The following is a 23,407-nucleotide window of genomic DNA, read 5'->3' as shown; positions in this document are numbered from 1 at the left end:
ATCCTCCAGTAGGATTAACAACCTCTCAGTGTTTACCTGAGGATGTTAGGATGCGTAAAAACAAGGAGAGCAGACCAGAGGTTCTTAACCTGGCTGCGCAGCAGACTCACCTGCAAGCTTTTAAAAACCCCCATCATCCCCAGACCTTCATCCCCAGACCAATAAGCTCAGAATTTCTGGGAGGGGATAAGCAGTAGTAAATTGTTTAAGCTCCAGAGGCGATTCTAGAGTGTGGCCAGGGTTGAGAAAGACTAGGTCAAGCAAGAATCAAGCCTAGGTCAAGCTATAGAATCAGCCCCTAAGAATCTGAATAAACTGGTTCGGACTTGGACCAGATTAGTGGAGTCACGTTAATGCTGTTAGTACTGAGGAAGCATCTACACCAATGTAAGCGTGTCTATTTTTGCAGTTTGTTACTCAGTACTGAGCGTGACATTCAGAATTCACTCCTCCCCTCCATGGCTGGCTAGTCCTGAGCTGGGTGTGCAGGTGTACCACCCCACTTTAAATCACATTTTCCAGATTAACATTTCTGTGCCAACAGTTAGAAGAATTCTCAGTTCCTTTGACTCAAACATCACAAACTTGGACGTTCATAAGACATATATCGATATAAGGGCTTTTGCTTAGAGCTGCAAACTGCCACTAAAAAGGTTTGTGGCCGAAACCGGTTTGGCTCAGTGGTAGAGCGTCGGTCTGTGGACTGAAAGGTCGCGGGTTCGATTCCGGTCAAGGGCATGTACCTTGGTTGTGGGCACATCCCCGGTAGGGGGTGTGCAAGAGGCAACTGGTCGATGTTTCTCTCTCATCGACGTTTCTAGCTCTCTATCTCTCTCCCTTCCTCTCTGTAAAAAAAATCAATAAAATATATTTTTTTTAAAAAAGGTTTGTGGCATTGGCCACATTACCTATGGGTGTTCACAACTCGATCCTACAGGAATTTTCCCGCTGACCCATTTCTGAACCATTTGTCTTTTGAAAACCTGTCCTTTGCTAAAGGAATACCATGTGTGGAAAAAGGAGAAATTGGGCTGGGAGTGCCACAGTACCTTTGAAGCGGCCCGTGGCAGTTTTCCAAAAAACAAGGCCTTCATGTAACAGAGTCCTTTCTTTGCTTATCAGCGCCTGCTTCCTAAACACGTCACCGTTTTTGAGCTTGGTGTATGTTTTGTTTTCGATCTTACTTAGGATCTCAAGCCATTTTTGGTTTTTCTCATATTCACTGACTTTTAAATCCACAGCGGCAATCATGTCTCTTATTAGGCAAAGAGCTTTGCATAAGTCTTTATGTTCTTCCGTGTTTTCTGCATGGGAAAAAGAAAGAAACATAATACAGTAAGCCAGAGAGCTAAGGGAGACAGTTTTCCCCCCCCCCCCTATACTTTTAAATACAGCTAAATGTATCATCCAAACAGGAAAAGTCTCTGAACAAAAATGCTGGATTCAATTCAAATACCACATTATCACTGTGCACCCCTCCTCCCAAAAGAACCGCTAAAATATTTAATTATAAAAGATTTGCTTATCAGATGTGCCTCCGCTGAAACACTATGAAAACAGCATGTCTGATTTCTAGAGACTGGTTTGACCTTCCTCCTAGAGGAGGGAATGTCTTATATACAAGGTGGGGCAAAAGTAGCCACAGTTGTGAGTACGCAAAACACAGCGTTTATTCTTGGATTATTATTTATTAATTATTTTCCATCTGAATAACTGTAGACCTACTTTTGCCCCACTGTGTATACTAAGTTAGGCCTTCCTTCTACCTTCCCAGACACAGGTAATCAAGTAATCCCCGCACCAAGCTTCTCAGAATTTAATCAAGCCACAGGCCCAGGTTGAAGTCCTTTCATAAATTAGAGCTTCAGGGTGCCTTGAATGGGCCTCAGACTCAATTGCTTTCTTGGATCCCTTCCTCCGTAAAAATAATACTCAAAACTACATTTTACAAGTGCATTAGCAGGAAGAAAAATATATCAATAATACATATTAAACATTTTTTGAACTAAAAAACTGGACCATGGCACTGTGCCTAGTGGCTCATGCCAACAGAGTAGATGATCACCGAGTCTAAAACATTGGCCACCTGCTCCTATCTATGGATTATCTTAAGCAAAAACTCTGGAGGATTTCTGGAACAGCATCCTGAAACTCCAGATAAAACCGAGTGTAGCTATTTTCTATAGTTGAGGATTTTAAAAACCAACTAGTTGATGTTTATTGAGGCAAAAGGAATTGAAGGGGAAAGTTTCAGGAGGTTAGAAGTTGCTAAAAGATGTTTTAAAAAATGGCAGAGAAAAATAAAAGATTCTCCAGACCCTAGAGCAGCAGAAATAAATACGAAGGAATAGCAGTCAAGTGGGATGAGAACAAGTCCTCCAAAGGCCTAAATGTGTTAGATACACAAGGATCTGTCAGAAAACCTCAAGGGATAGATGCAGACACTCATCTTCAACAAAGAAGAGTCATTCTCATGGCCCGTGAGAGGACACACCTCACTATTTTACTACGCCTATTGCCCAATAAGCAGCATACACCCCGCCCCCACCAAGGTTCTTTCTAAAGAGCATATTTCATAGTAGGATAATGGAGTAGAGAAAGTCAGTCTTGAGTTACAAGGTGACTTGTGGTAAGGCCAAGAAAAGGCTCCAAGTCTTGACCTTCAGGGACAAATTACTATCTTACAATAGCTTGCTACTCAACGTATAGCAGCATCAGACTCACCTGGGAGTATTGTTAGAAATGCATATGTTGGGTTCTATTTCAGGCGCTAACTGAATCAGAATCAACATGTAAACAATCCCCAGGTGAAGGGTAACTCCTAATGAAGTTTGAGAAGCATTGCCATAATAGAGTCATGTGAACCATGTTCTCAGTAGCCAGAGAAAGAGACAGACCATTGGGAAGCAATGACCTAAGGAGGTCAGACAGCTGTGTGTGAGGAGCCCTATGTCATAATTATCATGGTTGACACACACTAGGGAATCACTATTATTCATTCTTCCAGGGATGTGGCATGGGATGATTGTTGGAGCGGACCTAATACAATCTGACAAATGTTAATCCGTGAGGTATTGTATATCCTATATAATAAGAAAGGAATATGCTAGTTATCTGATATACCCTGAGGCTTAACAACCAACTGCATAGCCACGAGATCACAGATCTGCAGGAAGGTGGGGCAGCGAACTATGAACAGGCAGCTGAGTGTGATAGGAGGGGGCAGGGCGGTAAGCTATGAGAAGGGAGGGAGGTGGGGGAGCTACAGGAGGGTGGCAGCGACCTACTGGCACATGGATCTGTGGCAGGGCTACTAGTATGAACATAATACACAATGAAAGTCCTGATTTTGTTTTCATTCTTTTGCTGAAAACAATATTTATGAGGTTTTTCTCTGTATATTGTGCTTCTATTTTATATTATAAGGATAAATAAAAATGGGAACAAGGAATAGATGCTACTCACCTAGATCCCTACTCACCTAGACCCCTTCCCAAAAATAAATGTCAGAGTTAACTTTTTTAGAGTTGGCATATAAAATCTCATTGATCTCACACAGTATCTTAGGACACCATTTTCATTAACTCTAAGTCAACTAACCATAATAAAGAGAATGAAAACAGCTCCCATTTATTGAGCACCTTGTTTACACAAGGCTCTGCACTGGGCACTTTCTGAGATAATCTCACTTGATCCTCACAATTCCGTAAGATGAGGATTATTATTCTCACTTGGTAGTGGAGACAACAGAGGCTCACTTAATTAACTTGCCCAACTAATGAGCCGCAGAACCAAGAATATGCAATAGCAATGCAAGTTTACATAACTCCAAACCCAATCCATGTTAATACAACACACTAAACCCCAATAAAAATAAATTCAAAATTGATAAGCTAACTTTTGGAACTGGAAATTTTATTTATTCACTTATTGCACTGATGTGTTTGTTTATTGATAGGCTATTCTTGACAAGCCACTGCACAAGGCATTGAAGATCCAGTTGTGAACCAGACAGACACAGGTCTTCTAGATCCCTCCAGGAGCTTACAGTCCAGTCATGTGCATTCATAGCTATAGCTCCTCAAAGGACACCCAGATGTTACTCCCTGGAATTTAACAAATTGACAGGGTCAAAAATAGCTCCTTCATAAATCATTCTCAATTTAATAATTCATTGGTTAGGAGAATTGACATGTGTTGCTGGGATCAATTGCATATGTTTCAACAAATAGCAGGAAGATAGCAGGAAGATGAGGATGAAGAGGTATGAAGAAGATCTGGATATAGAAAGACTGCAGAAGAGAAAGGCGGGGTCAAAGTATGAAGAAGCCCGCTTGGTTTGGGCTGGTTGGAGGACTTTAAACTATTGGCCAAGCCACATTATAAAAGGTAACCTTTCAAAACAAATCCAAATCCTAAGGCTTTAACAGTTTTTCCATAATGGTAATCTTTATGAATCAGAGGCCACAAGCATTTACCGGTATAGGTCTTTACAACACCGCAGGCATGCTTCAACGTAATGAAAGAGGCAAATGTTTGTCCCAGAAGCCATCACTCACCCTTTGTGTACTGCAATATCCTCTCCACTAAGACGGGGTACTTTGTGATGCGCTGAGTGACTAGCAGGATGCATTCTGGAATTCCTCGGCGTCGAGCCAAAAGATTACTATTTCGGAGCTTAAAAAAGGATAGATATATTTTTATATTCACAAACTCTATTCGTATTTTCTTAATAGAAGTGAATTTAATAATACAGAGAATCTGCAACAGCATACACAATACAGACACAATACAATACACATTATTACTAATTGAAAATTGATGCATTGTCATTAACTCGTACACTTTGTCATTAATTTCAATAACCCAGCTCTCCAAGATTTCAAGAAGTTTTAAATCTGCTCTGATGTATTTGTAGTTAATTCCCAATGTGAGTAAATTCAAATACATATAAGACTTAAGATTCATGAATAAAAAAAGTGTTGAAAAATACCCAGAAATCAAAGTTAGAGTTTGAGTATGAGTTTGCCGATAACTATATTTTTCCAACAGGGCATCCTCTTTATGTGTTGTTATTCAACTTAAAGTTCCCTCTAATCAGGGCAACTTTTTCTAAAAATTTCAGAGTATTCTTTAAGTTTTCAAATTCTCAATATACACATACACAAACAAAAGGAGGAGAATCTGATAGAATTTTTTAAATGTTAGGTAAAATTTTTGGATCCATTAAATGCTAAAGGACAAATTTCTTTAACAAAAAAAAAATTAGGTGCAAAAAAAAGGAAAGAGAAACATTCAAATTAAAAAAAAATTTTTTTTTAAAGAAATAACCCTCATATATAATTGTAAGCCTTGGACAGACCTTTATTTAAGCAACTCAATTTTATGAAATAATCAGGAAATCCAAATACTGGCCAGCTGTTGAAAAATATTAAAGAATTACTGTTCATTTATCTAAGCGAGATAATGTCGCTGTAATTTTTAAAAAGGTTGTATTGTTTAGAGATACATATAAAATGATGATGAGTCATGGATTTGCTTCAAGCTAATTCAGTGGGAGTAGAAGGATTCTGTCCTTGTTTTTACTATGATTCTTCTGATTTTTAACTTGTCAAGGCATGAAAGAGCTTCACAGGATATTACAAAGGTGCTCATAAGCTTGGAGGACATGACTTCACAAATACAAGCTACAAAAGAAAATGATTTAGAAGAAATATTTTACTAACACAGAAAAAAAAAAAAAAAAAAAAAAAAGACTTTCCATCTTGACCACAAACTTATTAGCACTCCTTCTAAAACAGCACCTAGATGTGAAACTTAGTGAGGTTATGTAAGGAATAAGCATGAACAGTTTTCTCAAATTGAATTTTAAAATACTTGCCTTAATAAAATTCTGAAACTTTTTATTCTGCTGGAGTTCTTTAAATAGGCTGACAGCTTCTTTGTGATGGCTACAGAATTCTCCATATATTTTCTTCATCGTATTTGCGTTTTCTTCTGAAAACTGAGAATAACATGTCAGTGATGATTTATAAATCGAGTCAGTTCTGAACACTAAAGGGAAAATGCAATTTTCATATATTTCAATACATACTTTGCAAATAAAGATCCTGGTTTCCAGAGCTCAATGCTATGAGCATATGTTAAAATAATTGTCTATTAGTAATCTACAAATAGACAATAATGTTGGCATATTCTGTTTAAAAAAAAATCATGGAACTTCTGAACACAATCACTTACCTTTTTCAATTAAAAGAAAGTGGTCAAGAGATAAAGGGAAGACAGTAATCTAATGTGATTATATTATACTAAACTAATTCAATTATCAAATAGCCAAATAAAAAACATTTGATATAATTTACTCTTTTTGTAATCTTTGTGATTTCAACTTATAGTTTGAATATTTTTGAAGATTGAAGAAAGGATTATGTGGCAACATCTGGGGACCTCTCACTAAGGGTCCATGTCCATGGACTCAGTCCTCAGTCGGAAATTTGATTTCTGTCAGCACATCACAAATAGATCAAGAGGCAGGTAATTGATCATTTGGCAAGATAAAAGAGAAAGATGAGTAACTATGGTGCCAGTTAATTAGCTGATGGAGAGAAGCAGAGATGTGGGCTAGATATTTCAATAAGCTTGACTTCTAGATCAATCGCTGTCTCCGAGGCATGAACTCTGGGGCTTTCATGGTACAGAGCTGCCTCCTCCTAAAACGAGCTAGTGCTTGCCTTGAAGATGCTGGTAAGACTATCACAGCCCACTGGGGGAGCCACATTATTGGAAAGCCATCACAATAAGAAGTTTAAATAGAATTTCCATAAAGGGATTTATTGTGGCCGTGACTCTTGGTGGAAGTAGTGATAGGGCCAGTCACTGGTTTTTGGAAACTGTCAGGCATCAGTCATATAAACTAACATCAAACAAAAGAAAGTCAACCAAAATCATCTCTCAGTCAAAATGAAGTTAATTCCAGTTCTCCATACGTGTTTAATGCCATAGAGAATCTGCAAACCTTTCAGTTTTTGAGGTTAGGACCTTTAAACCTCTCTTACCTGTTGGACTAGAATATCTCCAATTCGGTTAATGACGAAATTCCTGTCATTGTCAGCACAGGATTCCTGCCTCCGCTCCTTCATGCTGTAGAAGAAATGCCTATGAATTTCAAGTAATTCATCCAAGCAGGGGAAGATTTTATCCACCGTGCTGTGGTCCAGCTGCAGCTCCTCCTTCATCCCTTTCCTGAAGATCTCAGACATGATGAAGAGGGTCTGGATGTGATGCATTTCCGTTTGCATTAGCTCTGAAACACGTAAGCAGAAACAGGGTTCTTTTAAACAAGAATCCCTACTGACCTAAGTTAGTTGCTAAACACTATACGTCACACAAATTAAAAAGAGGAAATGTCTAAAAATAATCTTCTTCCACTATAAAAGTCAGCATCAATTAAACATTCATGCAAGCTTAAATTAATCAACATTTTCTGTTTTTCCAGATAGAAGAAGATAAATTCAAGTCCAATACATAAGAATCCAATGTATCTGAAACTCTCATAACATAACTAGCTAGTGTCTTTAGGTACCTTTAGCTAGGAACTGGTCTTATTCTTCCCTGAATGTTCTCTGAAATATAACTTAGTATGCCTCAGTTTTTCTGTTTTGTTTTGTTATATATATATATATATATATATATATATATATATATATATATATATATATAGAGAGAGAGAGAGAGAGAGAGAGAGAGAGAGAAAATATTTATAAATCATATACCTGATAAGAGACTTGTGTCCAGAATATATAAATAACTCTCACAATAACAACAATAAACCCACTTTAAACATAGGCAAAATATTTAAACAGATATTTCTTCAAAGATATACAAGTGGCCAATAATTACATCATTACTAGTAGCTATCAAGGAAATGCAAATCAAAACCAAAGTGAGACACGACTACACACATACTAGAATAACGGTGATAAAAAAGATGGACAATAAAGAAGTGTTGGTGAGGTGAGGATGTGGAAAATCAGAAACCTCATACTTTGTCAATGGGAATGGAAAATGGTGCAGTTGCTTGGGAAAATAGCCTGGAGGTTCCTTAAAAGGTTAAACATAAAGTTACCACCTGACCCCAAAAGTGGAAACAACCCAAAATACCCATCAACTGATAATTAGATGAACAGAATGTAGTATATTTACACAATGGAATATTATTCAGGCATAAAAAGGAATGGAGACTGATACTACAATATGAATGAATCTTGAAAACATAATGCTAAGTGAAAGAAGTCAGTCACAAAAGATCATATACTGTATAATTCCATTTATGTGAAATGTCCAGGACACGAAAATCCCTAGACACACAAAGTAGAGTAGTGGTTTCCAGGGGCTAAGCGGGAGGGGAAAGTGGAGAATGATTGCTAATGGGTACAGGCTTTTTCCTTTTGGAGCCGTGAAAATCCCATGGAATTAGACAGCAATTGATGGTTGCATACTAAAAACCATTAGGTTCATTGTAAAGGGGTGAATTTTATGGTATATAAATTAAATCTCAACTTTAAGAATGCAACATGAGAAAAAATAATAATTCACAATTTGTAGAAGCACCAGAAGTCCTAGATTAGTTTTTCCAAACTTATATGCTTTAAGAAAGAATCTAAAATGTCAACAATAAAAATAAATTAATTAATTAAATTAAAAAAATTAGCCATGGAGGGTAAACAAATCTAAATGTAGCTTTATTATTTTATCATAAACAAAAATCTCTTTAATTGAAAACCCACTAACTTTACATTATTTTCTACCAAGTTTCAATGCTAAACACATAACCATATCATTTCATTTAATCCTCTAGTCCATTTATCTAGCATGACTCCAAAATAAAAATTATTTCCCTCATCTTTAGAAGACAATAAAGAAGAAAATTGAAAGAATTTTCCCTAATCCAAGTCTTTCTGACACAAAGGCCACATTATGAACTACCCTACATGGTAAATTCATTCAAAATGGGTTAGGTTCTTTTTTATAATATATGAAATCAAGAGAAAAATGAAGAAGAATTACAGTATGATATAAATTGCATGAGAAATACTGGCAGCATTTCCTTTCCATAGGAACTCCCACTGATGCAGCTCTGGATAGACTTGAAGCACGTTCGCATAGCACTTCACCTGGCCTGCATGCCCACCCAGGTGAGGAGGGTCCTCACTTGCCCATGGACTCTGTGGGCCACACATGCACACAGGCACACCTTGTTTTGTCGTGCTTTGCTTTATTGTGCCTTTATTACAATAAAATAAGTTTTTGCCTTCACCAGCAAAGCAATTGTTACTCACTTTATTGCAACATTTGCTTTATTGCAGTGGTCTGACACTGAACCTGAAATATCTCCGAGGTCTGCATGTACATGGGATCAATGAAAGCTAAGAGCTAGTCTTATCTTTCAAAATAAGGTGTCTTCTCGAAACTGCTATTTAGCATCTACTTTGTACTTGAGAAATTTTTAAGCCTCATTTTTTCCAAACTAGTGCATAATTGAACTTCCCCTGACTCAGACTGCCTCCACCTCACATGGCATGAAATAGTAAATGTCAGCAGAGTGTAACTTCATAGGCAGGACGGCATCACACCGTCACACACTGCCCTAAATCCAGGTGCTGCCCCTCCCATTGCTGTCTACCTGATTGGCAACCGCTGGTGCATGCCCTGTCCACCCTACATCAATATATGTGAAATTTTTCTGTGATTCTTATAATAGCAGAGGTAAATGTATATAAGCCATGCTTAAATAAACTTTAAAAGGGTGTAAGAAATAAATTCTGCTTTGTATCACGTACACACAATGCCTTATTTAATCCTCACAACGTTTTAAACCTGAGTATCGTTATTCTCATTTTACAGATGGAGACACTGAGATCCAGGTGAATTAAACAATTTATCAGAGATCAAATAACTAGAAAATGGGAGCATTTGGCTCTAGCTGGTTTGGCTCACTGGATAGAGCACTGGACTGCAAACTGGAAGGTCCCGGGTTCGATTCTGGTCAAGGGCACATGCTCTGGTTGCGGGCTCAATCCCCGGTAGGGAGCGTGTAGGAGGTAACCAATCAATGATACTTTCTCATCATTGATGTTCCTATCTTTCTCCCCCTCTCCATTTCCCTCTAAAATCAATAAAAATGTATTTTTTAAAATAAATAAATATAAAAATAAAAATCACATTAAGAAAGTTGCTTTTTAAAGAAAGAAAGAAAGAAAGAAAGAAAGAAAGAAAGAAAGAAAGAAAGAAAGAAAGAAAGAAAGAAAGAAAATGGTAGAATTTAAATTGAACTCAGGTCTGAATGGTTTCAAAGTCCAGGTTTTTTCCTCTACATGACACTGCTTCATCCCAAGGAGCATATCTGAAAAGCTTACCAAAAATGACATCCTGTCTTTTGATGACATCCTTCTCCTGTCTACTACAAAATGAGGGGTCCACCACAAGACTCCAAGATTCTGCTTCAAACTCCTGGGCATCACTGCTGAGGTCGCTCCACAGAGAAGAATCCACGACATCTAATGTGGTTTTGGGAAAGTCAGAAGTGGAGTAACATGTGAAACACAAACAGACTTTCACAAGTACCCATGTTTATGGATTCGTCACACAATAAACGTGCTATAAACAGAAACAACTAAGCCAAAATACTGTTGTTATGGAGTTGAAACATCTGAAAACCAAGACTGCACTCATGAAGGCAAAGAAGAATCAGATATTAACACAATGGTTATGTTTATACTTTAAAAAAAAAAAAGACATTTGAAGATTCTTCTGTTTGTTTTGGCTTGCTCTGTTTCAGTTTTTCTTTTGGTAACCTTCAGAGTCCACGTGTGCTTGAACACAGAATCTTTTGCCCTGGGCTGTTTCACACTATTTACTCAGATTTGAATTTTGTATTTGTCCACTTTATTTTATCTTTTCTTGGTTTGCTGTCCTTACTATAAACATGGCACATGGTGTCAGGACGCAAGCCACGTGAGCACAACAGTTTTCTGACAGAATTTGACAACACACATACACACCCTTCAGGAAAATGAAGAGCTGTTTTGTCCAAATAGCACTCCTAGAAGTGATTCCAGCTCAGAGCAATAAACATGACATGGCAATGAACTTAAAGTCTTAAGTTTAAAATTAAAAACTAAAACAAAACAGGTGTAGATTCCTGGGGCAGAGTCTACACCTTTCTCTTGTCACTACTCTCCTTTCATTCGGTTTTCTTTCATTTATTGATACAACTTGGATATGATAAGTAATTCCCCACATTAAGTCATACCCTACAAAATATGCTCTTTAAAAAAATGTTTTTATTCCCCTAGAAGTGGGAGGCAACATATGACAATAAATATCCCAGAGTTCCAAGCAAGTCCTTTCTTAACTAACTGAAATATATCTTTTTAATGTATAATCCTATTTCAGTTCCATTAATAGCTATAAAACTTTTTTAAAGAATAACCAACATACAAGGCATGCCATTCTCATCATTATATTTATGACATATGTCCACTAAAAAATAAATCATGTTTCCTTGGTCACTCTATGGAAATCTTCTTTGGGTCTAAATTTTCTTTTTTCCTTTATTTTTTTCTTTCTCTCTCTCTTTCTTTCTTTTTATTTATTTATTTATTTATTTATTTATTTATTTATTTATTTATGGAAAAACCTATACCAAGGATACACCATGAAACAGAATTAAAAAGAACAAAGAATATTTTTTTAATCTTATATCCTTCAGAAAATATTCCTTTTGGCAAATGCTCACAGAAACACCAGTACATGCAAACATCTTTTTCTCACCTTCCATTAAGAAAGAATCCGTGGAGGGGGATGAGCCCATGGACTGTAAGAGCTCATCGGAATGAGACCTGCTTCTCCAGGCGTTCGCTTCACTCTCAGATTCCAAGGATGGCCCTGGCCTCCTGCGGTGGAGGGAGGAAGAAGAGTTAGCCCAGCAGTAGCTCTGCGGTGAGAAGACGTAAAACCACACAGACTCACCTGTCCACGGTGGTGCCGGGAACACTTCTGGACAATGGATGGGCCGGCCCCGCAGTGTCTTTCCTCCCAGCCGGCAAGCCGATGGGCATGGAGGAAGAAGGATGTAAGGAGAGACCGGCCAGGGGGACGTCTCTAAATGAAGAATCTGGAAATCAGAATGGATGCTTCATGTGTTTTCATAGAGGGCAGTAATTACAAGAAGTACAGGTAGTCGCTTTAAAAGCCAGAAGGAGAAACACTCAGTGGCCTCTTCTAGCGTTTCACATGCTCAGCCTTGAAGCCAGTTCCCTCCACATCCCAACACCTGCTTCCGAATGTCCCTTCCATGTCACACCCTCCTGACAGCAGGTGACAATATCCACTTGGAGACTATGGGTGGCTGGGATTAGACAAACAAACAGGAAAATGGGACAGGGAAATGCTGGGGCAGTTTCTCATAAACCACTGCTTGTTCTCCCCAGAGCCAGCTTCGAAGAGGTGCAACGTGTCATTAGCACTATGACTAGAATGCATAGTGTGTGTATAAGCAAGCACACGCACACACAGAGCCTGTCAATGGATTGGAATGATGTTGGGGAGTCTGTGTCTTTATGGTCTGTGAATTTCAGGCAAATAAAAGCCACGCTGAGCCCATGGGCTGTAAAAGCTCATTGGAATGAAACCTGCTTCTCTGGGTCTCTCACATACTGAAAACTAAGTGGTGCTTCAATGCCTTTCTGGCCATTTCTGAAATGCTGTGGCCATAGGTGCATTTACATTTGCTAGATTCTATCTATAACTCCCAGAAAATATTTTAGTCCTATAATAGCATAGCTGTCACAGGCACCTTCTCAAGCAAAAGAGGGCTATTACAAGGAATTTGACACATGCATGATTTAATGTTATTCTTGTGACTCCCAAGTAAAGAAAGGGAATGGATGGTATTTTATTAATTATAAGATTTTTTTTTTATTTTCACGCTTAACCTTATGAAAATGAGAAGTACCTTAAGCTCAGGTCAAAGGAACTCCGGTGTCAGAAGAGCCAGTTATTTATGTCACAGCTGTACTGACTGCATTAGCTCAACCTGTGTAACATCACCTCCCAATCGCATGTCACCATGAAGATGCATACCTCCTTATCCCCTAATTCAAGAGGTTTTAAAAAACCCAGTTCACACTTCATTACAGCCTTGAAATGAAAAGGGATCACAAACTTCAAATGCAGGTCACATGGCAAACAAGGCCACGTGAGGCAGAAGAATTGCTAATCTCTCACAACACATCAAAAGATTTCAAACATAGGAGATGATGGTATGGCTGGTTCTTGCATGCAACGTAAGGAACTGTCAAAGGCTGCAGTTACATTCAGGAGGAATTGTTTAAATTTCATATATAATTCAATGAGAAATAGGACCACCAAATCTAACAATATGCAAACAAAACTTGGATAGACCTTGACATTTCACAGCCATCCTAGAGGAGCTAAGGAGATTCCAGCCTCAAGCACAACTAAGAAAAACACCAGGTTGTTATGGTAATAAAGAGAGAACGATAAGAATCTATAAATTCCAAACTTGAAGATTTCTCCCCTAACTTTGTGATTCTGAAGAAGTGTGTGGTGTGTGCTTGTGTAGATAAAAATGTGCTACTGCTAGGAAAACATAAATCATGTGCATTTAATGTGTTTATTTTCCCTTAAAAGGTTATTAATAATGATGGTTCGAGTCAGTGCATGTTATGCCAGATTGCATCTTAGAATTGAGGCAAAATCATAATACCTCTTCCATATAGTCCTCCATAATATAAAAGAATATGACCTCCATGCTATCCACCTGAAACTAATACAGAATAACATCGAATGTAAACTGTAATTGATTTTTTTTTTTTTAATCATGCAGTAATGTCGTACAAAGGCTTGTAGGTTGCCATTGAAGTTTACACCATTCTTGATCTCTTTGTATACTGGTAACTAAAAATTATGCCAAGCATTTGTTCTGAAAGAAGAAATAATTGGGCAAATGAGAAAACAAAAGTTGGGGGTATTTTACATTGGAAAAAAATGTATGGAATGTACGAAATAGGGAAAGTTCTAGTTTTCCACATCACTTACTTCCAAGGATGGTCTGTGGTTTGTTCTTGTTAAATTTCTCTTGGAGTTTCTGGTAAAGAACATCAGAAACACATAAAATAAGATCAAAGCACCAACAAACTACAAGAATGTCCACACAGTTAGTACACAAGATAGGATTCTTATCACATCATTTTCATTATTTCAAAGAGGAATTCAAGGCAAAAGACATTAAAGACAACAAAGAAAAATGTTATGGTAATGAGATGCTAAGTTATAATGAATGTGTGCTGCATGAACATGAATCTCATGAATATCCCAGCTTTGTTAAAAGCCTAGAGGCTCTCATTGAAAGGGGAGTTTCTATCAGCTATGCCTTTCTCCCACTTGTTGCTTTCCATCCTGGCTATTCCTCCTGCCTACAGGACACAACTCTGCACAATAGAACATCGCCCTCATCTCTGTGGCCTGACACAGCATGTAATGCAGTTAACATGGAGATTGTGACTCTGAGTTTCCCTCTGAAAGTTCCTCGTGCTTTCTTACATGCGTTCCTGACATGTCTTCAAAGTGGAAAGAAGGGAGTAGGATGATAGGTGCCCATCTACTCAAGCCCACCCCCAAACACTGAGCACATTCTTCTAGTCCCGCGAGCCTCAGCATAGTCCCGGGACCGGCAGCATCTCTGGGGAACTTGTTAGAAATGCAAATTCTCAGGCCCAACCCAGACCTACTGGGTCAGAAATTCTGGAAGGAACGCCCAGAAATCTGTGTTTTAACAAGTCCTACAGGTGCTGATGGGGTTTGATGTCTGAGAATTACTGCTTAGGCTTCATTTACATATAAGCAGGGTTCACACTGGTAAACCAAGCAGGTTCCCGCAGGAAGGCAGACCCCCCGCCCCCCCACTGCCTAACTCTGGTGGCCAGACCGCACTTTCCCTCCAGCTCTGGGAGCACACAGAGAAGGGACTAGCCCTACACTTTGAGCGTGTGTGATTTTGTCATTGCAGTGATTGTTCTAGGAATAAATCTAGATGATAACTGAGGAGTCACAACCTAAATGGATCATATGAAGCATATGAGCCAGAGAGAAACATGCACATGCACAGGTGACAGCGGTTACCTTGGGACATGGAGGTGCGGCATCTTTACAACCTTTATGTACACTTGCAGTACAGTCTGTAACAAAGGGAAGAGATTAAAAAAAAAGTGTCATATTTAAGTTAATGAGAACATCGTGGTTTTACTGGTCATATAAAATAGCACATTCACATTAAAATATATTTAGGAAACATAAGGAAAAAAATACTAACTGATGTGGAGCCCTACCACACTGCCCATTGTCTGATTTCCCTGGAGATACCGCTCTCCTTTTGCAGAGGGACTCATCCATTCTGACACCTGGAGTTTCACAGGACATACATGTCTGTGTCTGCCTGAGAACTCGCTTGCTATTATCGGCCTGTATTGTAAGCGATTTCAGACATCTGGCTGGTAGCAACTGCCCACTCCCACACCAGGTAGAATGCCGATGGAAGTGGAAAGAAAAACTCACACCACCACTGAGAAAAAAAAAAAAATATCATCGGCTCCGACAGGAATGCTTATGAACTAGAGGTAGCCAAACTAAAAGAGGAAAGTTAGTGGCCTGCCTGAGTTTTTCTCCAAGAAATAACGTGGCCTCATCTCCCTGAAAGATGTCAGGGAACACCTTGCCTGTCCTTTTCTGCCCACTGGCTCAGAGACCCAAGCTGTCCTCACCTAAAACTGCCCCAGCGTGGGGACTGCTTTCTGCCAGGCTGCTGTCTCCGTGCCCTCCGTCTCCTCCCACACGCCAGGGCCACCCTGTCCCACCCACCCCCATGCCCTGTGTAGATGCAGGAACCTGTGGCTTATCAGAAGCTCCATGAGAAAGGATTCTCCCACCATTTAGGTCCACCAAAGCCACACTGTGTAGGAGGTTGGACCCAACCACCCTCCCTCCTGTGGGTCTACAGAGGCATTTCAGCCAACATCACAGTGGCCAGTAAGCAGGGCCCAGGCTGACCCGCAAGCTGGTCCTGCTGGCAAACATGGAAACCAGAGGCCCTCTCTTCATTCCAGAATAAGCAAATAAAAAAACAATAAAGAAAAAAAGAAGCTGTGAGCTACCCTAGCACAAAATTATACTGAAAACAAGCAGGCAGAGTGAGCCACAGAGTATTACTGAATTCAGAAAGAGAGAAATTTTTAGATATTTGAATGTATTCTCCCGAAGAGACATGAAATAGGCCCCACCGGCCATGAAGGAGGAAGATGTGAGGGCCACTGGCAGCAGGAGAGGAAGCGGAGCTCTGAGAGATGAAACAGGACTGCGAGGAGGGAGAAGGTGGAGAGCAGAATGTGAACCGTGAACTGGGTGTGAAGAATCAATGCGACAGAAACATCAAAGCAGCACTTTGAAATTAAACTTGAAAGATTTCCTCCAGAATGTGGAGAAAAAGAAGGATATAATCATAAAATAGAAGGTGTCGTACAAAAAAAGACAGATAACAGAGATCACACCTCTCCAAAGAAAAAAATATGAAAAGCTAGATCAGAAGCAATAGTCTAAGCGACAACTGACAAAAACTTCTTTTAAAGCTAACAACCCACCCACCCCACCCCCGCAAAAAAGTTAGATCAAAAGCTCTGTTTCCTAGGAAAAATAATTAAATGAAACCTATTCTATAGATACATTCTGACGATATCTGTATGATTAAAAATTGAAAAGTCCTCAAGTAGACAAAGCAGGTCACCCACAACGGAATAAGGTCAAGCAGGTTCCAGACTTTTCTGCTACAATTTTAAATGCTCAGATAGAATGGACCAGTGTTGACAGAGAATTGAGGTAGAAACATTTAGCCTAAGAACTTGGCCAGATAAATTGCTTTTTGTGTGTGAAAGAAGCAAAGATATACCCTTAGATGTACAAGATTTCAGAAAACAGACAAATAACCTTCTTCAAAAGGTATTAAGAGCAGAATCAAAACTAGGAGTTCAGAAATAAATCCAATTTTATTTTTTAAGGAGCAAAGTGAGCTAAACAAAGAACTACAGCTAAAAAATTGTTGTAAGTAGAGACACAGAGCTGAACACAAATAGCAAATTCGTCTTGAAATAGAAAACTATTTCTGAAAGATTATGCCCGTACTATAAAAACAATAATTTAATGATGAATTGGTATACTAACAGAGGCTAGAAGTAAAAAGGGTAAATAGAAGGGAAATAAAAGAGTATGTAATTATAAGCCTTTCATAGCCCTAAAGTTAGTATTAATAGATAATAAAACAGCATATCTCCTTGCCAAATCTATGAAAAAGATAAAAGCAAATAACTAAACCAGACATCAAGGAAAATAGCATAGAACTATAAAGGATAGTTGATAGCTGCAAATGCAAATTAGAAAAAAGATGTTATAAAACAAGGCCTCTCCCTTACATTACAGAGCACCTAAGCCCAAAATAAAGACGCACACCCCAAATCAAGACCACAGAGTTAGGTAAGGGAAATACAAAGGAAAGGAAAGCAAGAGGAATATTAATTTTAAACAAAGTAAAATTTGATGCAAAAGGCATTTAATGGCATTAGAAATTAATTTTATGTTGATGAAAGTGAAATCTGCAATGAACTGTAACTTCAAAATATAAGCAATACAATCTACTTATAAACAAGAAAAAACTTATAAAAATACAATTTTCATGAAAAACTATGATAACAACTCAGGCTATAACAAAAAAAAATTATGGACACCAGGATTTTTTAAAATGTATTTTTATTGATTTTAGAGAAGAATGGAGAGAGAGAGAGATAGAAACATCAATGATGAGAGAGAATCATTGATTGGCTGCGTTCTGTACATCCTCTATTGGGGATGGAGCCTGCAATCCAGGCAGGTGTCCTGGACCAGAATCAAACCTGGGACCCTTCAGTCTGCAGGCTGGCGCTCTATCCAGTTAGCCAAACCAGCTAGGGCCACCAGGATTTTCAATATTTATATCATATTTTGTTTCACATCATATTTTTAAGGTTAGAAATACTAAATTTCATGATTAAAAACAAAACTAAACCAATGAAATAGGATTATTTGTCAAAAACAGCAGAGATTGGACATGTCATATTCATACTGATTCTAGAATTTAATCTAAGGCAATAATCAAAGATGTGTACAGTTACATGTGCAAACGAATTCTCAGTGCAACATTATGCTGGGAAAAACTTAACTAGACACATGTGATAGCATCCTCAAATAAAACATGAGCATAACAAGCTGACTTTTTTATTAAAAGGGACTCCATCAAAATATTAAGTAGCATGTTCTCTAGGTGGTAAATTTTGGATAACACCAAGCTTCTCCTTAAACCATATATCTTATATGAATTTTATTAGATTAAAAAGACTACTTTAAAAGCTGAACACAGCCTATGTACTTTCAGCAATCTCCATCTTCCAATAAGACTTCCATGGCAACTCAGTATGAACCAACATATTCTATACTACCAAAGTTTACTTTTCAGCAAGCCCTGGCTCCCTAAGCTGCATTAATTACAATACATCCGAGGATCTAACTACATATTATTAATTATATATTAACTGCATATGACTGTCTAAGGGCCCAGCTTAGTGATGGCTGCTGAAGGGGATACAAAAGAATTGTATGATTATAGTCCTTAAATAACTTAATGTCCATTTTAGTAGTTAAAATCAAAAGAGGTTGTACATAACCCGGTATTAAACAGAATAAATAGGTCATAAACGTGATGTGTAAGAATTTAGGCCACAGCAGTCGGGGAAGATCTCCCAAAACGAGGTGGGAAATGTGGATTGACATAGAGAAGGGGAAACTGAGAAAAGGGAGATTATAATCACAAGTGAAGGAACAGAGGCAGGAAACCCCACAGGAGGGGAGAAGAGGACAGCAGGCCCTGGCTCAGCCCCTGGCTGTGAGGCTGAAAGGGGAACTAGCCGGGGACTGGCCAGCAGGAGGCAGACCAGGAACCACAGGCAGCAGAAGAGCTTGGGCTTGTCCAGGAAACAAACAGGAGAGAAGCTCTTTTGTGCATGCGGGCTGATGAAAGTGGCGTTTTACAAAGACTGATGTGGTAAGTGTATTCAGAATAAACTGGAAGTGAAAATATTTGGAGAGGGAAACTAGTGCAGTTTGCTCTCAGCAGTCTTCAAGAGGGTGATGAGAATGGTCCCAGGGAGATAGGAAAGGAAACAGTGGTGCAGGGACTGGTCCCAGGGAGGCAGGGAAGGAAAGAGTGTGGGGACTTGGGTGAGGGGAGGAGACAAAAAGGAAGAGTCGTCAAGGTGGCCAAGGTCTGAGCTTGTACCATTAATGTAGCAAGAAGGAGGACCTTTCACATAAAACATGTGGGTGGTGATGCCCACAGTGAGGGTCACCCTGAGCCTGTGTAACTGGGACAGTCTTGGTTTATTATCCCTGTAGTTCTTCCATACTCTCCAAAGTGGCCACACATTACCTGATTGCTCAGCCTCTCTAGGCAGCTGGAAATATGGCAGTAGAACATGGGGGATAAAGACATTAATCTGGGAAGATAGGCCTAATTATAGTATTTTAGAACAAATGATTGCATGACTATTAACAAAGAAACAATAAAGGGGGAGTGAACAAATGCAGAAGAACTGAGCTTGGAGGGCCTCAGGAAAAAGGAGACAACACCCGTGGTAAACAGGAGAGAAGTGGGCCATGGAAAAGAGAACGTTTACCTAAGTGGAGGGGCAATCGACAGGAGCACAGCCTCTCAGACCTGACTAGAAAGCGATGCCAAGTTTCCGTCAAAAGCAGGACTTCTGTTACATGCTACAGACAGAGGCCAACATGCAGGTGGCAGAGGAAGAAGTGCCAGGGCCAGACATCAGAGCGGGGAGTGCCGATCTCCCCCTTGAAGAGTTTACCTTAAAATGAGGGGAGAGAACGATGGTGATGTGGCTGGTGGAGCCATCAGGGGGATCAGCCTGGCGAACAGGGTGGACTGACACCCTGGGGAATGGGTACCATGGCACCCGATTATAACCGCCTGCTGACAGGCAGGCAAGCCGGAAACAATCCGCAGCAATACTTACAGCAAATTTCTAAAAAATCAGCAACCTAAATCAAATCTGAACTGCTTGATACTATTTCAGATCCCATAGAAGAAAGAAATCAAGTATTTGCCAAGGAAAGCAAAGCTCAAGCACGTGCAGAGCTGGTGTCATCAAATACTGACAACGGTGAGAAGAGGCAAGCCACCTTTAAAGCCATGTGTGGATCGCATTATTCTGATATGTACAACTATCAACACAGTTCGATTCTTAATTGAGTCATTTCCTAGGAATTTAAAGAGACTTACATGGAAACGTTCCCCTGATCTTCTCTTTCCTTTATGCTCCCATCCCATCTCCAATGCCACCCTCTAACTTCGGCCACCAACAAATATTATAAAATACATTTCACCTGCATGGGCCTGAATTCTTTGGCTCTGAATAATTATTTCACTCCACAAGTATTTACTAAGCCGCTATTCACAAGGCATTGGTTCTGGGCACTGTGGGTGCCATTAACGAAGAGAGTCAGCTTGAAGGTGGGCACGGGGGAATGGCAGAACAGAGCTCCGTTTTGGACATGTAGCATTTGAGAAGTTTCTAGACACCCAAATGGAGACATTTAAGTTGGCAGTGAGCTATGTAGTCTGGGCTCTGGGAGGTTGTGGATAAAAAGTACTGACTCGAACCATCATGGGTCATTCATTCTTGGTAAGCTGTTAAATCGTACGTGCAGTACTAAGACAAATGTCCACGTGAATATGCTTAGCAATGACTCTGGCCTCATGGGTTTTACTGTCTGGGGATGCAAAGCACAAAAACCCCGCGTACAAACCCCAAGAACTTACTAGAACACTGAAACGATTCTTTCCCCAGGAGTGTTTTATCACAAACCAAACACTGCAGAACCCCAGAGAAAGTTCCAGGGACAAATTGATGTCGACTCAGCTTCTCTTTGTCTTTGGCATCCTTGCTTTTTGTCTTCATATAGAGCAGCAGCAGCAGGAAAATGGGGAGAAATGAGAAAAGAGAAATGAGAGCCAACATCTTTGAGAAGTCATACAAAGTCCCTAGATTTCTATCAGACTACAAGGACTGTAATCCATGGGTACCATGATGCCAACATGTACTATAACTCAGATGTAGTTGTCTTAGCATTTCTGATGACTTAGGCAATACTCCATATAAAACATACAGGTTTTCAAATATGTGTAAAATCTGACATAAATGATTTTAAAGGGGGAGGGGAAATTATGTTAATTGCTGAGAAACTGAGCCATCTGTGTTTATGCATAATAGGCACCAAATCTTAACTACCTTAGATTTATTCCGAGGGCTAGTCATCCGATTCATGATGAAGCTGAAAGTTCGGCTCACTTTGTACTTTTCAGAATCCGATTTGGCAGGTATGATGTATTTATCCCATTCTTCTTCAGGAATTCTACAAAAAATAATCTGTATTCATTCATGGTTTATAGAATTTAAAGAGGGAGCAAAATACAGCATATGCTTTTACACATATATATTTACACATTATATATATATATATATATATATATATATATATATATATAATGTGTAAATATATATATTTATACATATAGATTTGTTCAGTTTTAATTATTATTCTAAAGGTAAAGATACAAACTATTAAAATATATCTTATAGATGGGTAGGTAGATAGATAAAGCAACTAGTTGATAGATAACAACTAACAATTAGAGAATATAAGTAGTAGAGGTAGGTATTCAGTATATAATTCTTTTAATTTTTCTGTATACTTTACATTTTTTTCATAATGAAATATTGGAGAAATAAAGAATAACTCAGACTTATAATTTTACTCTGAAAATATTCATCTCTCTGTTTATTATACTAATAGAATTTTCCTCTGGCACAGAGAAGCCAAAAAACCAACAATAAGAAGTGTATTTTCTGTTTGGAACACAGAGATAATACTCAGCAGACAGATATTTCCTTTGTCAATATGGCCTGAGAAACAGGCTGTCTGCCACCTGGTTCTGTCTCTCCTACTTGGTCAAGCTATTTGCAACCTGAAACTCTTTAGGTTACAAAGGAGAGAAAACTGTAGATACTCCCCCCAAATAAGAGTCAAACTAGAGGCAATTGTACCCAATCCATGAACACACTGAACATCATTTATTTACCTCTAATCCATATATCATTCTTTATGAAAAAAAATAAGTTCCAGCTATAAAAAAAGGTATTTCCCCTGGAACTTTCTCTGATAGTCTTATATTGCTAATATTATAACAGAGAAAGAGAGAATATGTTAAAATCAACCTAAGTATGTATCATGTCAAACCAGGTAACACTTCTGTAGACTGAATATTCCCAAAATGAAGATTTCATAAGCAAAGTCTTTTCTACCCCCCTCCCCACCCCTGCAAAAAAAAAAAAAAAAAAAAAAAAAAAAAAAAAAAAACCTCATTTGTGAAGATTAGTGGCTAACACATTCAACTCTGGGAAATACTTTCAAAAGCAATCTAGGACTTCAGTTTTCTCATCTGATCAATGACAGGCTTAAACCAAATTATTTCTAAGGGCCCTTCTCACACTTAAATATAAAATGTAGTTATCTGGTACATATGAAACAAAACTTTAAGTTATTTAATCTCTATACTAGATAATGGAGAGTTCAAACCTATGAATGTGTTGTTGTTTTTTAAATAAATAAATGGCTTCAGGGCTGCCTCTTGGTCACACAGATCCAAAGGCATAGTTAGGACAGTGCCCTGCTTTTCAAATCCTGCACAGTAAGTGAAACTGGGTTTGCTATTTAAGACAGTTGAAAAAGTCAGAAAGGAAAGAGGGTAAATAGAAGTGAATGTATCCTATAACTACTCAAAGTAACAAAAAAGAACTCAGACTCTATTATTTCCTTTCTACTTCACTGCCACCTCCTTAGATAACTGATTAATATAACCTATAAAATTTCATATCTCTTATGTCTTAAGCACCCTAATTTTCAAAACACATGGTATAATATGCAACAGGCTCACGTTGAGAGTGGGAGAAAAACACATTTGAGTCACAAAAGGTGCCACCCAATACTTAAGAGGACAGTAGTAAGCTGAGTAGACTAAGCCTCAGAATTAAAGAATGGTGAGGTCAATGTGGATTTGAGATCAAGAAGTCCTCTCTCCTACCTCCCAGCAGGAACACAAGTAAACTCTCTCAAATAAAAGAAAATTATGTACCCAACTATATTCCAAATCACCAAGCTACAGAATAGAATA

General features: G+C 38.7%; 1 protein-coding gene across 4 annotated transcripts in view; it reads right to left on the bottom strand.

Annotated features, from left to right (window-relative positions):
* The window catches only part of ARHGEF28 (Rho guanine nucleotide exchange factor 28), a 240,885-nt gene that overhangs the window by 51,367 nt on the left and 166,111 nt on the right, over positions 1-23,407 (bottom strand). For all 4 annotated transcript variants that reach the window (XM_084880890.1, XM_084880888.1, XM_084880889.1 and 1 more), the window contains 11 exons: positions 21,465-21,588; positions 20,996-21,128; positions 15,205-15,260; positions 14,122-14,170; positions 12,031-12,175; positions 11,833-11,954; positions 10,416-10,556; positions 7,056-7,303; positions 5,882-6,004; positions 4,560-4,677; positions 1,050-1,304 (listed from right to left, as the gene is read on the bottom strand). In XM_084880890.1, coding sequence (XP_084737016.1) covers positions 1,050-1,304; positions 4,560-4,677; positions 5,882-6,004; positions 7,056-7,303; positions 10,416-10,556; positions 11,833-11,954; positions 12,031-12,175; positions 14,122-14,170; positions 15,205-15,260; positions 20,996-21,128; positions 21,465-21,588 — 1,514 coding nt within the window. The remainder of the gene's footprint in view (positions 1-1,049; positions 1,305-4,559; positions 4,678-5,881; positions 6,005-7,055; positions 7,304-10,415; positions 10,557-11,832; positions 11,955-12,030; positions 12,176-14,121; positions 14,171-15,204; positions 15,261-20,995; positions 21,129-21,464; positions 21,589-23,407) is intronic.

This window comes from Pipistrellus hanaki (assembly GCF_964339955.1).
Source record: "Pipistrellus hanaki genome assembly, chromosome: 4".
In the NCBI taxonomy this organism is placed as follows: Eukaryota; Metazoa; Chordata; class Mammalia; order Chiroptera; family Vespertilionidae; genus Pipistrellus; species Pipistrellus hanaki.
This window is presented reverse-complemented; position numbering and strand designations above follow the sequence as displayed.